The sequence below is a fragment of the Myotis brandtii genome, unplaced genomic scaffold (assembly GCF_000412655.1).
Source record: "Myotis brandtii unplaced genomic scaffold, ASM41265v1 scaffold157, whole genome shotgun sequence".
Classification (NCBI taxonomy): domain Eukaryota; kingdom Metazoa; phylum Chordata; class Mammalia; order Chiroptera; family Vespertilionidae; genus Myotis; species Myotis brandtii.
Genome location: NW_005355708.1, coordinates 1,077,381 through 1,090,054, shown reverse-complemented (window position 1 = coordinate 1,090,054; position 12,674 = coordinate 1,077,381). Strand labels below are relative to the sequence as shown.

The 12,674-nt window shown below is 59.6% G+C and overlaps 1 protein-coding gene and 1 long non-coding RNA gene across 2 annotated transcripts in view; both read right to left on the bottom strand.

The window, feature by feature from the left end:
* Positions 1-1,207: 1,207 nt before the first annotated feature.
* LOC106725336 (zinc transporter ZIP11-like) lies at positions 1,208-4,148 on the bottom strand. Its single transcript, XM_014536095.1, has 3 exons — positions 3,810-4,148; positions 3,442-3,600; positions 1,208-2,572 (listed from the first exon to the last, which is right to left on the bottom strand). Exons 1-3 carry the CDS (start codon positions 4,082-4,084, stop codon positions 2,494-2,496), a joined length of 513 nt encoding a protein of 170 aa, XP_014391581.1. The 5' UTR covers positions 4,085-4,148; the 3' UTR covers positions 1,208-2,493.
* Positions 4,149-4,509: 361 nt separating this feature from the next.
* The window catches only part of LOC106725337, an 18,328-nt gene continuing 10,163 nt past the window's right edge, over positions 4,510-12,674 (bottom strand). Inside the window, exons 2-3 of the long non-coding RNA XR_001361202.1 lie at positions 9,957-9,965; positions 4,510-4,617 (exon numbers count right to left, since the gene is read on the bottom strand). This is a non-coding gene — a long non-coding RNA (uncharacterized LOC106725337). The remainder of the gene's footprint in view (positions 4,618-9,956; positions 9,966-12,674) is intronic.

The window sequence follows — 12,674 nt, the reverse complement described above, 5'->3', positions numbered from 1 at the left end:
GAGGCTCCCTCCACCAGGGATGTGCGCAGGCGCAGGCAGTTCCGCCTCACCTGGCCTAGGTACCAGGTTCCCCCTCCCCCCTCCCCCCAGCCAGGCAGTGGATCACACCTGCGGGCCAGGTGGCTGGGCTCAGGGTGTGTGGCCAGGGCGGGGTGGGGGTGGGGTGGGGGAAGACCCACATGAGAGGGGAGAGTGGGTAAAAGTGAGTGACACTCACACGCTGAGAATCTGTGATTGTTACCCGTGGTCACGCGGCAATGCCAAAGGGGAAAGGAACAGCGCCTGGTCCCTGTGCTCCCAACCTCCACCCACATTTCTTGGGGGTGGAGGGGTGGCAGGGTGCTGCCCGGGGAAAGCTCTGGGTAGGATGGAAGCCAGTTCCTACATCCTGGGCAAAGCAGAGCCGCCCCTGCCGCTGGCTATGGCCCCCTGGGCAGGTAAGGCTTCCAGCCCCTCCTTCCTCCCCAGGCAAGTGGTGGAAGGAAGTGTGAGAGGTGGTCAGTGTGGAGTTCATTCGCATGGGGGTGGAGGGCGTGCCCAGGGCTGCCCTTCTTTGAGGGGTGCCGGTCTTCAGCATCTGGGGACCAGCACGGGAGGGGGGTGGGGGAAGCCGTGGCAACCGAACCAGGCTGAGTTTGAGATGTGATGGGGCCATGGTGACCCCAGTCCTCTAGCTTTCTTGGATGGAACCGATTTTCAAGCCTGGCTCCCCTGTGGGTGCTGGGAGCTCCCCTAGCCTTCCACGGACTCCCTTGTCTGAATCTGCTGGCGTCTGACGGATACTGTAACGCAGCCAGGACTCCAACTCGCCTTGGTCATCTGAGCGCTTTCCTTCGCTTTTGTTTGTGTCAGGCAGGGAAGATGTCAGGACTAACTTTTTATTTTATTTTAAAAATATATTTTTGTTGATTTCAGAGAGGAAGGGAGGGGGAGAGAGAGAGAGAGAGAGAGAGAGAGAGAGAGAGAGAAACATCAGTGGTGAGAGAGAATCATTGATTGGCTGCCTCCTGCATGCCCCTTACTGGGGATCGAGCCCTTAACAAGGGCATGTGCCCTGACCCCAGGAATCAAACTGTGACTTCCTGGTTCATAGGTCAACGCTAAACCACTGAGCCACATCCGTCAGGCAGGACTAACTTTCTAGTTGGCTCTTCCACTAACCACCCTGGAAAGAGGCGGCTTTGAGAAGGACTGAGCACAGCCGGTCGTCCACAACAGTATCCGCTTTATTGGTATGAATCACAGTTATGAGGTCTTGTCCATCAGAAAGAAGCATCGTGTAGAAAACTCCATACAAAGACACCAAAACACACACACCCCAACCACCAGAGCACGCCCTCTCGACCCCTCAGACCTCTGGACGTGCCTTCAGTTTTGATTGTCAGGGCTTCGGAAGAACAGACATTGATTGGCCCCCGGGAAGGCTGGCCTCTGGGCATTCCTTCACCCTCGGAAGCAATCGGACATGTAAACGCAGAGGGCAGGGCAGGCGTGGACAACACGACGCCTGGACGCCGGGCTCCAGGGCCGCCTGCCGTTTCCGCGGGGCCCCCCAGGGTCCTGTGGGCTCCTGTGACCCATGAGGACGGCGGCCCTCGCTGCACCTGAGGCAGCCACGTCCTCACCCCTGTTGGAGAAGCTGTGCGTACGGAGGAACAGACTGGCTTCTAGTCTAGTTCAAGTCATGGGTTAGGGTCATGTCAGAGTGATGACTAGCTGAACACTTCCTTTTAAAAGGGAAATGTAAAAAAATCTCTCCTTTTCCCACCTGTCCTTCCTTTCTCATTCTAAGTGCTCCGGCCGCACTCCAGCCAAGCTTGCCGGGCTCAGGAGTTCTGGGTCAGGTTACAAGTGACCAAATGGCCAGCAGAGAAGGACTCATCACAGAGGCCACATGCCTTCCCTTCACTCAAATTAGCTTAAGTGGCCCTGCCCACACGTAAACGAAGGGCTAGAGTTCTAGCGGTTGGCGGGTGTCCCAAATCTCTTAGAAAAACGAAGGCTATAAACTGATCAACATGAATATCATGGGGACTGGAAACCACGGCAACCGCGTGCACTTGGAACACAGGTCTCCGACCAAAGCTACAGCCTCTTCCCTTCACGGGGCTCAGTGTGTGTTCACAGTTGTCGCAATTCCCCGGCCGTTCTGCTCCGAGTCGCATGCTTAGAGCCTTCTCTCTGGGTAGCTGGCTCCCGCAGGTGCCCTCGGGGACTGGCCTGGAGTCTGGTGAGAGCGACTGGAGGTCCGAGAGCAGAGACTTCCCCGAGCTGCAGTCCCACTCAGAGGCCAACCGGAAGTCCGTGGTCCCACCGACCCCTTGAAAGTCCAAAAATAACACCAGTGCCTCCCTCGGAAGAAAAGCGCAAATCGTCGTCGTCTGATCAGGATCAATCGGGGCAGGGAGGTGAAGGGAGAGGAAGCGGAAGGGTCTGCGGGAAGGAGGGGCCATGGTCCTGCGCAGCCTCTCCTGGGGTCGGAGCAGGTCGGCGCTAGCCCAGGCCCACGTCCAGTGACATCATCACCACAAACCCCAGGATGGAGGTCCAGGACGCCAGCTTCCCGTTCCCACTAGGAGGGAGGAAAGGAGAAACATGAGGTCTCGGTGCACCCGGGACGCCATCCCCCTCAGCACGGGCTGCAGGGTCCCGCTCCGGCAGAGAACGCCCCCGCCTCCCCCCCATTAGCGATGGGAACGACCCTGACAACTGCCACTGCCCGGGGCTTGCACCGAGCCAGGCGATCGGAGCAACTTCTGTCCGCACAAGGACAGCCACGGGCCGTCATTCCCATGTCACTGGCGGGGAAACCGAGGCACGGGGACGGTAAAGAACGTCTGGAATCCATGCTCGGGGAATGCATGGTGGCAGGAAGCTCCTGGAGATCTTACGTAATCCGACCATAAACTAGCCTCAGAACCACTCCGCCATGAAAACCAAAATGAAACAAAAAGAGGCAGCCCCCTCGCGCCTGGTCCATAGCCAGACAGTGAGGCCATGGATGCATTGCTTCAGCTGACAAAGCCCACTTCCCTCCTCGTTCCAGGCCCGGGAACATCCAGGGAAGGTGGGAGGGAGGGAGGGAGGGAAGGAGGGTGGGAGAGAGGGAGGAAAAGGGAAGAGGATGAGAGGGAGGGAAGGAGAGAGGGAGAATATTCAAAAATAACAGTCTGTTTCATTGGGGGGGGTGTGCATGCCACTGCCTGATACTCATACTCCCTGGTCTCTCTCCACCCACCTGCCCGTCACCCCTCTTTCTTTCAGTGTCAGACAGCACGGCTGCGAGGGGCTGAGGAGGATCTTCGAAGGGACAGGAAGGGGTGGGAATAAAGAAAGGAGGCTGGGTCTGTTCTGGACAGGGACAGGGGCAGGGACAGGGACAGGGGCAGGGGCAGGGACAGGAGGGGCAAGGACCGATGGGGGAGGGGGCAGCTCTCCCACCTGATCTGCGCCTCGGGGATGATGTCGTCCATGACCACGTAAACCATGGCGCCAGCAGCGAAGGCCAGAGCGTAGGGCAGGAGGGGCTCGGCCAGAACCACGGCAAAGGCCCCAAAGAGCCCGGCCAGGGGCTCCACCATGCCGCTCAGCTGCCCGTACCTGAGGGAGAACAGACACGCGCATGGGCACGGCGTGGCTATGCACAGAGGTTCCGCCAGGTCCTTGGGTTTTACCAGAAGCGCCCGATTCGCTTCCAGGTCAGAGGGGTCGCCTGGCAGAAAGAAGTGGCACAGGGGACGGCCCCGAGCTCTGCCTTGGCCGTAGCGGCCGTGACCCCGGCCTGGGACGGGGCGCTCGGGCGCACTTACCAGAAGGCCCTCCAGGTGGAGAAGCCAGCCCCTCGCAAGGGGAGGCTGACCGCCAGGCCCTCTGGGAAGTTCTGGATCCCGATTCCAATGGCCAAGTTCCTGAAAGACCAAGAAGACCCATGAAGGGGGCGTCCAGAACCACCCGGGCCCAGGGCATCCTCCGGTGTCAGCAACCCAGGTGAGAGCTGGGCAGTGGAGGAAGGAGGAAGGTTAGGGTACGGGGCCGGAGGGGGGCACAGGCGAGGGAGGGGTGCATGGATACGCCACCCCTCCATGCTGCCCGGGTGTTAGGACGGCCCCAGCTCCGCCACGTAACTGTACAGCTCTGCACACATCATCCAACTTTCCCAGCTCGGGTCCTCGTCTGTCATGTGGAAGGAGCCACCTGGGGTCACAGCATCTCCCATGATGGTCGCTGTGACCCAGTGGCCTGATGAAGGCCTCTGGGGTTCCCAGCGCCAGGAGGTGCCAGCATGCTTTGGTTTCCTCTCCCTGAGGGCATGGGGATGGATCGATGCACGGCGTGGCTATGCACAGAGGTTCCGCCAGGTCCTCGGGTTTTACCAGAAGCTCCCGGGTCAGAGGGGTCACCTTCCAGGTCAGAGGGGTCGCCTGGCAGAAAGAAGCGGCACAGGGGACGGCCCCAAGCTCTGCCTTGGCCATAGCGGCCGTGACCCCGGCCTGGGACGGGGCGCTCGGGCGCACTTACCAGAAGGCCCTCCAGGTGGAGAAGCCAGCCCCTCGCAAGGGGAGGCTGACCGCCAGGCCCTCTGGGAAGTTCTGGATCCCGATTCCAATGGCCAAGTTCCTGAAAGACCAAGAAGACCCATGAAGGGGGCATCCGGAACTGCCCGGGGCCCAGGGCGTCCTCTGGTGTCAGCGACCCAGGTGAGAGCTGGGCAGTGGAGGAAGGAGGAAGGTTAGGGCACGGGGCCGGAGGGGAGCACAGGCGAGGGAGGGGTGCATGGATACGCCACCCCTCCATGCTGCCCGGGTGTTAGGACGGCCCCAGCTCCGCCACGTAACTGTACAGCTCTGCACACATCATCCAACTTTCCCAGCTCGGGTCCTCGTCTGTCACGTGGAAGGAGCCACCTGGGGCCACAGCATTTCCCATGATGGTCGCTGTACCCAGCGGCCCTCTGGGGTTCCCAGCGCCAGGAGGTGCCAGCATGCTTTGGTTTCCTCTCCCTGAGGGCATGGGGATGGATCGATCACATTTTATCGAGAAGCAACTTCAGAAGTGGGACAAGAGTCCGATGTAGAATCGGACAGTGGCCCCGATCGCCTGGGTCTGGGCTCGGCTTCTCCACGGACTCCCGGGCGGCTCTGGACCTGGCACGGCGCTTCCTCGGGCCCGGGTGGTGCTCCCCACGGTCCTCTCTGCTCCTGCCTCTGCAGGACACGGTGCTGTGCGAGTTGGTCAGCTGGTCGGAGCCAGGCCTTGAGAGCCGGCTTCCTGCGCAGACCAGGCATCTGAGTGCAGAGGGAGGAAGCCCCGGAACGAGACGGACGGAAGCAAATGCAGCGTGCGACCCCCGGGGGAGAGGCGCGCGCCTGGATGAAGAGCCCGCCTCTTATGAGCGACGGCCAGGAAACTCTCAGAGAAAGCAAAGCGTTGGCCTGAACGCAGCGGGAAGGCGGTGCCTGAGCGACCCCCACCCCTCCATGCTGCCCGGGTGTTAGGACGGCCCCAGCTCCGCCACGTAACTGTACAGCTCTGCACACATCATCCAACTTTCCCAGCTCGGGTCCTCGTCTGTCACGTGGAAGGAGCCACCTGGGGCCACAGCATTTCCCATGATGGTCGCTGTGACCCAGCGGCCTGATGAAGGCCTCTGGGGTTCCCAGCGCCTGGAGGTGCCAGCACACTTTGGTCTCCTCTCCCTGAGGGCATGGGGGTGAATCGACCACATTTTATCGAGAAGCAACTTCAGAAGTGGGACAAGAGAGTCCGATGCAGAATCGGACAGTGGCCCTGATCCCCTGGGTCTGGGCTCGGCTTCTCCACGGACTCCCGGGCGGCTCTGGACCTGGCATAGCGCTTCCTCGGGCCCGGGTGGTGCTCCCCACGGTCCTCTCTGCTCCTGCCTCTGCAGGACACGGTGCTGCGCAAGTTGTCAGCTGGTCGGAGCCAGGTCTTGAGAGCCGGCTTCCTGCGCAGACCAAGCATCCGAGTGCAGAGGGAGGAAGCCCCGGAACGAGACAGACGGGAGCAAATGCAGCATGCGACCCCCGGGGGAGAGGCGCACGCCTGGATGAAGAGCCCGCCTCCTGCGCAACGGCCAGGAAACTCTCAGAGAAAGCCAAGCATCGGCCTGAACGCAGCGGGAAGGCAGTGCCTGAGCAATCTGGGCTGGACACGTCCGTGGGCAGCCCCTCCACGGAGCACCCGTCAGATCACCACAGATCTCCAGGGAGAGAGAAGAGGTGCCACTTGGCAGGCAATGCTGGGCACGTGGCCCGGAGGGTGGGGGGAGGATTAGAGAGAAAAGGAAGCTCCATCCACTGTCACTTGTCTTTCCGGCCCATTTGCTCACGTCTGTCCCTCTGCTGCCAACAGGGATCCACCCATCAGCTCAGCGACAAGGGGGTACTCCCCCTTCCTCCTGCCTGCTCACCCGCCAGGCTCCCGGAACGGGGACGCACTGGCTGCCTGGATGGTCCCGTTAGGCCAGCTCTGGCCACGGTCCCCTGTTCTACCCCGCAGCAAAGAGCACGGGGGACCATCCTCAGAGTCTAACCTTTTTATTTGCGGGCTTGCACCTCAGCCCATCACACATTTCACAGGGGCTCGGAGCCCCAGACACACACACACACACACACACACACACACACACACACACACACACACACGGAAGCTCTGGGGTCAATGTTTTCCTAAGAGACTCTCTGACCTGGGGGCTGCCCGCCAGGCGAGGAGACACTGAGGAAAGACTGGCCCTCGCAGACCTTGGCCTGATAAACACGGAGCTCGCACGCCGTTCGTTTAACGAACTCTCATCCCGTCTCCTGCTGACAGCCTCAGCTTCCCCTCAACACCCACCCAGCAGAGTGATGGCGTCTGCAGAGCTATTACTCGTTCTCTAAAAAAGAAAACGTCTGGTGTCCTGGGGACGGCAGGTCACGCCCTGAGGACACCTGGCCGTGTGGCCCACGGCATGTCCCAGAAGGGCCCTGGCTATGGCGCCGTCTGCCGGCCTCTCCCCTGGGCTCCCTTGGATCCCGCCCTGCTTTCTCAGGCAGCTCTCTCTGTTTACTTCTTCTCTTTATTCTTAAATACTAAAGGGGGTACTCCCCCTTCCTCCTGCCCGCTCACCCGCCAGGCTCCCGGAACGGGGACGCACTGGCTGCCTGGATGGTCCCGTTAGGCCAGCTCTGGCCACGGTCCCCTGTTCTACCCCCCAGCAAAGAGCACGGGGGACCATCCTCAGAGTCTAACCTTTTTATTTGCGGGCTTGCACCTCAGCCCATCACACATTTCACAGGGGCTCGGAGCCCCAGACACACACACACACACACACACACACAGGCTCTGGGGTCAATGTTTTCCTAAGAGACTCTCTGAGCTGGGGGCCGCCCGCCAGGCGAGGAGACACTGAGGAAGGACTGGCCTTCGCAGAGCCTTGGCCTGATAAACACGGAGCTCGCACGCCGTTCGTTTAACGAACTCTCATCCGTCTCCTGCTGACAGCCTCAGCTTCCCCTCAATATCCACCCAGCAGAGTGATGGCGTCTGCAGAGCTACTACTCGTTCTCTAAAAAAGAAAACGTCTGGTGTCCCGGGGACAGCAGGTCACGCCCTGAGGACACCTGACCGTGTGGCCCACGGCATGTCCCAGAGGGCCCTGGCTATGTTGCCGTCTGCTGGCCTCTCCCCTGGGCTCCCTTGGATCCCGCCCCCCTTATCTCAGGCAGCTCTCTGTTTACTTCTTCTCTTTATTCTTAAATATATTGTTATTGATTTCAGAGAAGAAGGGGTGGGGGAGAAAGAGAGAAACATCAATGATGAGAGAGAATCATTGATGGGCTGCCTCCTACAGGCTCCACATTGGGGATTAAGTCCACAACCCAGGCATGTGTCCTGACCAGGGATTGAACCGTGACTTCCTGGTTCATAGGTTGATGCTCAACCACTGAGCCTCGCAGTCCGGGCTCTCTCCATTTATTTCTGAGGGAGGAGAGGCTCCGGCAGGCTCTGACCTCCCCCACGACCCATGAGCCACCTCACAGGAAACGACTATTTTAGGCTCTGAGGGCCACCAGGTGTCTGTGGCTACTACTCAGCTCTGCCTTTGCAGTGGGAGAGCAGCCAGTATGTAAGTGAGCGAGTGGGGCTGTGTCCCAATAAAACTTTATTTACAAAACCAGGTGGTGGGCGGAGTAGGCCCGCAGGCTGTGGTTGCTGGTCTCTGCCCTCCTATCTCAGCAGCTGCAGAAAGATCTGACCGGATGGGACCCACGACCCCACAAGAGTCTTCCCATGAGCAAGGTCAAGGGGTCTGACCAGATCTGGGGCCTCGTCGTCGTGTGGAAAGAGCACTTGGTGGCTCGCTGCCCATGGCCGTCACCTGCCTTCATGTCCTCATGACTTACCACAGCCTGACCTTGGAGAGCCGCCAGCCCAATGTCACCAGCAAGTCAAGGTGGGGCTCCCCGGCCAAAGTCCTCACCATGACGGGGCACTGGCTGCGGCCACCCGCCCGGCGGGCTGGGGAAGCCTCGCCACATCCTGCTGGAGCCACCGTCCTGATAAGCAGCACAGAAACGCCATTCTTCTGTCCCGGGCCCTCCTGGCTGCCCTGCCCTGCCCCAGCGCCTGCAGGGGGCGCACAGCCCAGCCAGGCCCGCCCTTGGGATGCTGCCAGGCTGCTCTGAGGGTGCTGTCTCACTGGGTGGTCATGGACTCTTTTCTGGGGGCTCCTGGCTCCACCACCCCCGACAGCGAGGGCTAGACCATGGCTTTTCCATCCTCTCCACCTTCATAGATATCCCTTAACATACACGCATACACACACACACACACACACACACACTCACCGGGGCCCCTTGCTCTGCTCCATGCCATGCATCTGTTAGGGGTGACCCCCTGGAAAGGCTCAGTCCCCCCACACCCTCTGTGCCCCATCCCACTGGCATCAACTCCGGACCATGAATTAAACCCAAAGCTCCCAGCCCTGGCTACACACTCCAGTCACCAGGGACCGAAGAGGTCACCAAGGGGTGAGGATGAGGATGGTGTTGCACCTGCCCCGACTCAGGACCCCTTCCCTGCCACCCCAGGAAATAAACTTAAAAGTCCCCGAGTGCTGCTTGAGTTTTGTGATGGGAACTGGGGTGCCCGACTGCCCAGGTTTGCCCAGGACACTGGGCGTTCAGTGGTGACCTCCAGAAAGTCCCGGGCCCACTGGATGACTTGGTCACCCCTGGGCGCACCCAGGAGCCCGGGACATGGCAGAGGCAACCCTGGGCCAGAATTCTAATTTGCCACAGAGGATGTTCGCACGATCCTGGAAGCTACGCAGATGCTTGTAAAGAAGGTCCTACCGCCCTGACCAGTTTGGCTCAGTGGATGGAGCGTCGGCCTGTGGACTGAAGGGTCCCTTGGTTGCGGTCACATCCCCAGTGTGGGGTGTGCAGGAGGCAGCTGATCGATGTTTCTAACTCTCTATCCCTCTCCCTTCCTCTCTGTAAAAAATAAATAAAATATATATATTTTTTTAAAAAAAGTAAAAACAAAGAATGTCCTACCCATGTTACGTGTGGCGACAAGCTCGGCCCTCTCCTGCACCTCTACGTGTTTTCTGCCACTATTATCCCCATTTTACAGATGGGAAAGGTGATGCACGGGGAGGTTAAGTGACTCGTCCCAAGGTCACCCAGCCACAAAGTGACCGTGGGGACTCTTAACCATGACTCTCTATGCGTCGGTTCCTCCGAACTTCACACAGAACCATCACACCGTCCTAAAGAGATGGTTACCTGAGCTCCCACCCCCCGCGGACAGGCAGCACTGCCTTAGGCCCGCTCAGCTAGTGAGCGGAGGGCCTGGCCCCCTGGGGGACAGGAGAGCCGGAGGGGAGAATGGGAACCAGAGGCCCCAGGGCCAACGGGGCTGGGCATCTCCCCTACGCAGGGCCTCTCCACCTGGCACTCCTGGCATTCTCGCCCAGTCACTCTGTCGTGGGGCCTGCCCACTGCACAGCAGGACCATTGGCAGCATCCCTGGCTCCACCCACTAGATGCCGGTAGCCTCCTTCCAGCGGACACGACCCACAAGGTCTCCTGGGGTCCGACCATCCCTGGCTGAGAACCACCCGCCAGACTAAGCAACAATGTAGGTGGCTTTGCTTCCTGGGCAAACATCTGAACACCAGAAACTTCCGTCCGGGCAAGGAAAACATCGCGCTCATGCATCTCACAGAGAATTTCTAGGCTCCGTGGAGCTGGGCCGGCCAGGGAGCTTGGCTGTGGCAAGACCGAGTCCTGGGGGTCAAGGTCAACACAACAGTCTGCTCCCTCACTCTGAAGGCGGCAGCCTCGGAACCCCAGGGCTGCGCACTCTGGGCACCTTGCACGTTCTGTCGGCGAACAGCGCCCCCTGGAGTTGTGCAACGAGACACTCCTGCTCGAACCCCAGCCGCGGAGTATTGCTCCGTGCAGAGTTAGTTCTGGGGTTAGTCCTGGGGTCGGAGGTGAGGAGTCCTGGGGGAGGTGCTGTACAGCATCCTGGTTTCTCAGAGAACTGGCGAGTGAGCGTCCATGGGCGCGCAGGCCTGCTCTCCGGGCTATGTTCTCGGGCCGGGGGATCTCGAAAGGAGACAGCGCACTCCCGGCAGCCCCGCTCACCGCCTTCAGATCCTCCCTGCGGACGAGCGTGTGCGTTCTTGCGTGGCAGGCCCTGACATACTGTTTTGATTGTTATCGTCCTGCCATGAAAGGCCTGATTGTTGGGGCTGGGCGATGACATCACCGGCTTCCCACTTGGCGGCCTGGGGAGGCGTCTGATGAGCCGGCAGGTGGGAAGGGGCTGGATGTTCCCCGAAGGGCCGCCCGCCCTACCTGCTCAGTGGGGCTGGCCTGGCACGCAAGGGATCCTGCCGCAGCCCCGCAGGCTGGAGAGAGGAGATGACCCAGTGCTGCCTTCAGGTCTGCCACCCTCAGAGTGGGCGGGGCCCAGCCCAGGAAGGCGCAGGGCAGGGCGGTGTCTGAGGGTGACTCAGGCCCTTGCTGCTGCCTCCCTTGCTGAAAGGTGGAGAGCTCCCAGGTACACCTGGGTCTCGGACTCCCTGTGGGGTGTCCTAGGGACCTCTACCTACTCGGTCCCCCTGCACAGCCCAGGTGTGAGGCTGCCTGTGTGACGTACAAGGGCCCTGGGGTTGTCTACCCAAGAGCAACGTGCTTCCTGCTTACGTAGCTGTGAGAAGACGCACACTAGGAGGTCACAGAAGCGCTATTAGTGTAAACTAAGCAAATGCCCTCAGACCAATGAATGGATAAACTGTGTTCCAGTCACACAAGGGAACCCTGTGTCCAGTGATGAGAATGAACGAGGCCCCCCAGAGACACAATTCTGAGTGAAACAGACACAACAGAGTCAATGTGGTGTGACTTTATCCAGAGTCCTGAGTAGGCAGAGCTAAGCCACGCCTCCCTGTCCACAGGCTGAGATGCGTGTCCATGGCCAAAGGCAACAACTTGCTGGTTAATTCTCCTTAAGGTATTTGGTGTTTTTTTAAAAAATACATTTTTATTGATTTTAAAGAGAAAGGAAGGGGGAGGGAGAGAGAGATAGAAACATCAATGGTGAGAGAGAATCATTGATCAGCTGCCTCCTGCACACAGCCCACTGGGGATCGACCCCGAAAGTGAGAGAGAATCATTGATCAGCTGCCTCCTGCACGCAGCCCACTGGGGATCGACCCAGCAACCCAGCATGTGCCCTGACCGGGAATTGAACCGTGACCTTCTGGTTCATAGGTCAAAACTCAACCACTGAGCCACGCAGACCGGGCAAGGTATTTGGCATTTTAAAAACAATGCCTTTGAGCAGACAAGGAATCTCTAAAGGTGGGAATTCAGGTCCTACCTGGGTCGGCTCACCCTTTTGGGGAAGAAATGACTTCTCCTTGTTTCTTAATAAAGGTGTCACTGCAGCTGAATGCTGAGCAGAGACGGGCGCAGACTCTAAGTGTTGTACCTGATGAATTTTCAGAAACCTGGCCGATTTCACGAAACCCACGCCCAGATCAAGAAACGGAACGTGACCGGCAGCACCAGAGCCCCACCCCGGGCCTCCTGCTCCTCCCTGCCCTGCAGAGCCCACCCCCAGGGGTACACCACCCTCACTGCTCAGGCACAGAGGGGCTGGGCCTGCCCTGGACCTCAGATAACCAGCTGAGGCGGCCGTGTGAGACCCGCCAGAGGGTCACGGGAGGGTTTGGGTGAGGAGGGCTTTGCGTTCTCATCGCCTGCACACTTGGCCTGTGGGTGGTTTCCTTTGACCACAGGTTTGGAGTTCTGCGTAGGGCATGTCCTCAGGATCCCCAAACTCGCTCCTCCACCCCAGCCCCACCCCCCAACATCTCCTTTCACTCCAGTTCCTTCTTTGCTGAGCGCCGCAGTCCGCAGTCCGTCCATCTGCAGACTCAACGTTTCAGGGGGAGGGGCTGCAACAAAAACATTTCGTTCTCCAGCAAAATACCACTGCCAACCACCAGAAAATTTTCCGGCACTTTGGCACTTTCTTCTAAAGAGCATTAAGTGCCTTCATAAACACTTCCTATTGCTCGCACGCTGGAGGCGTACGTTCCTTTTCCACTGGGTGGACGGAGCCACCAGGCCCAGAGGGCGGGGGGGCTCGGG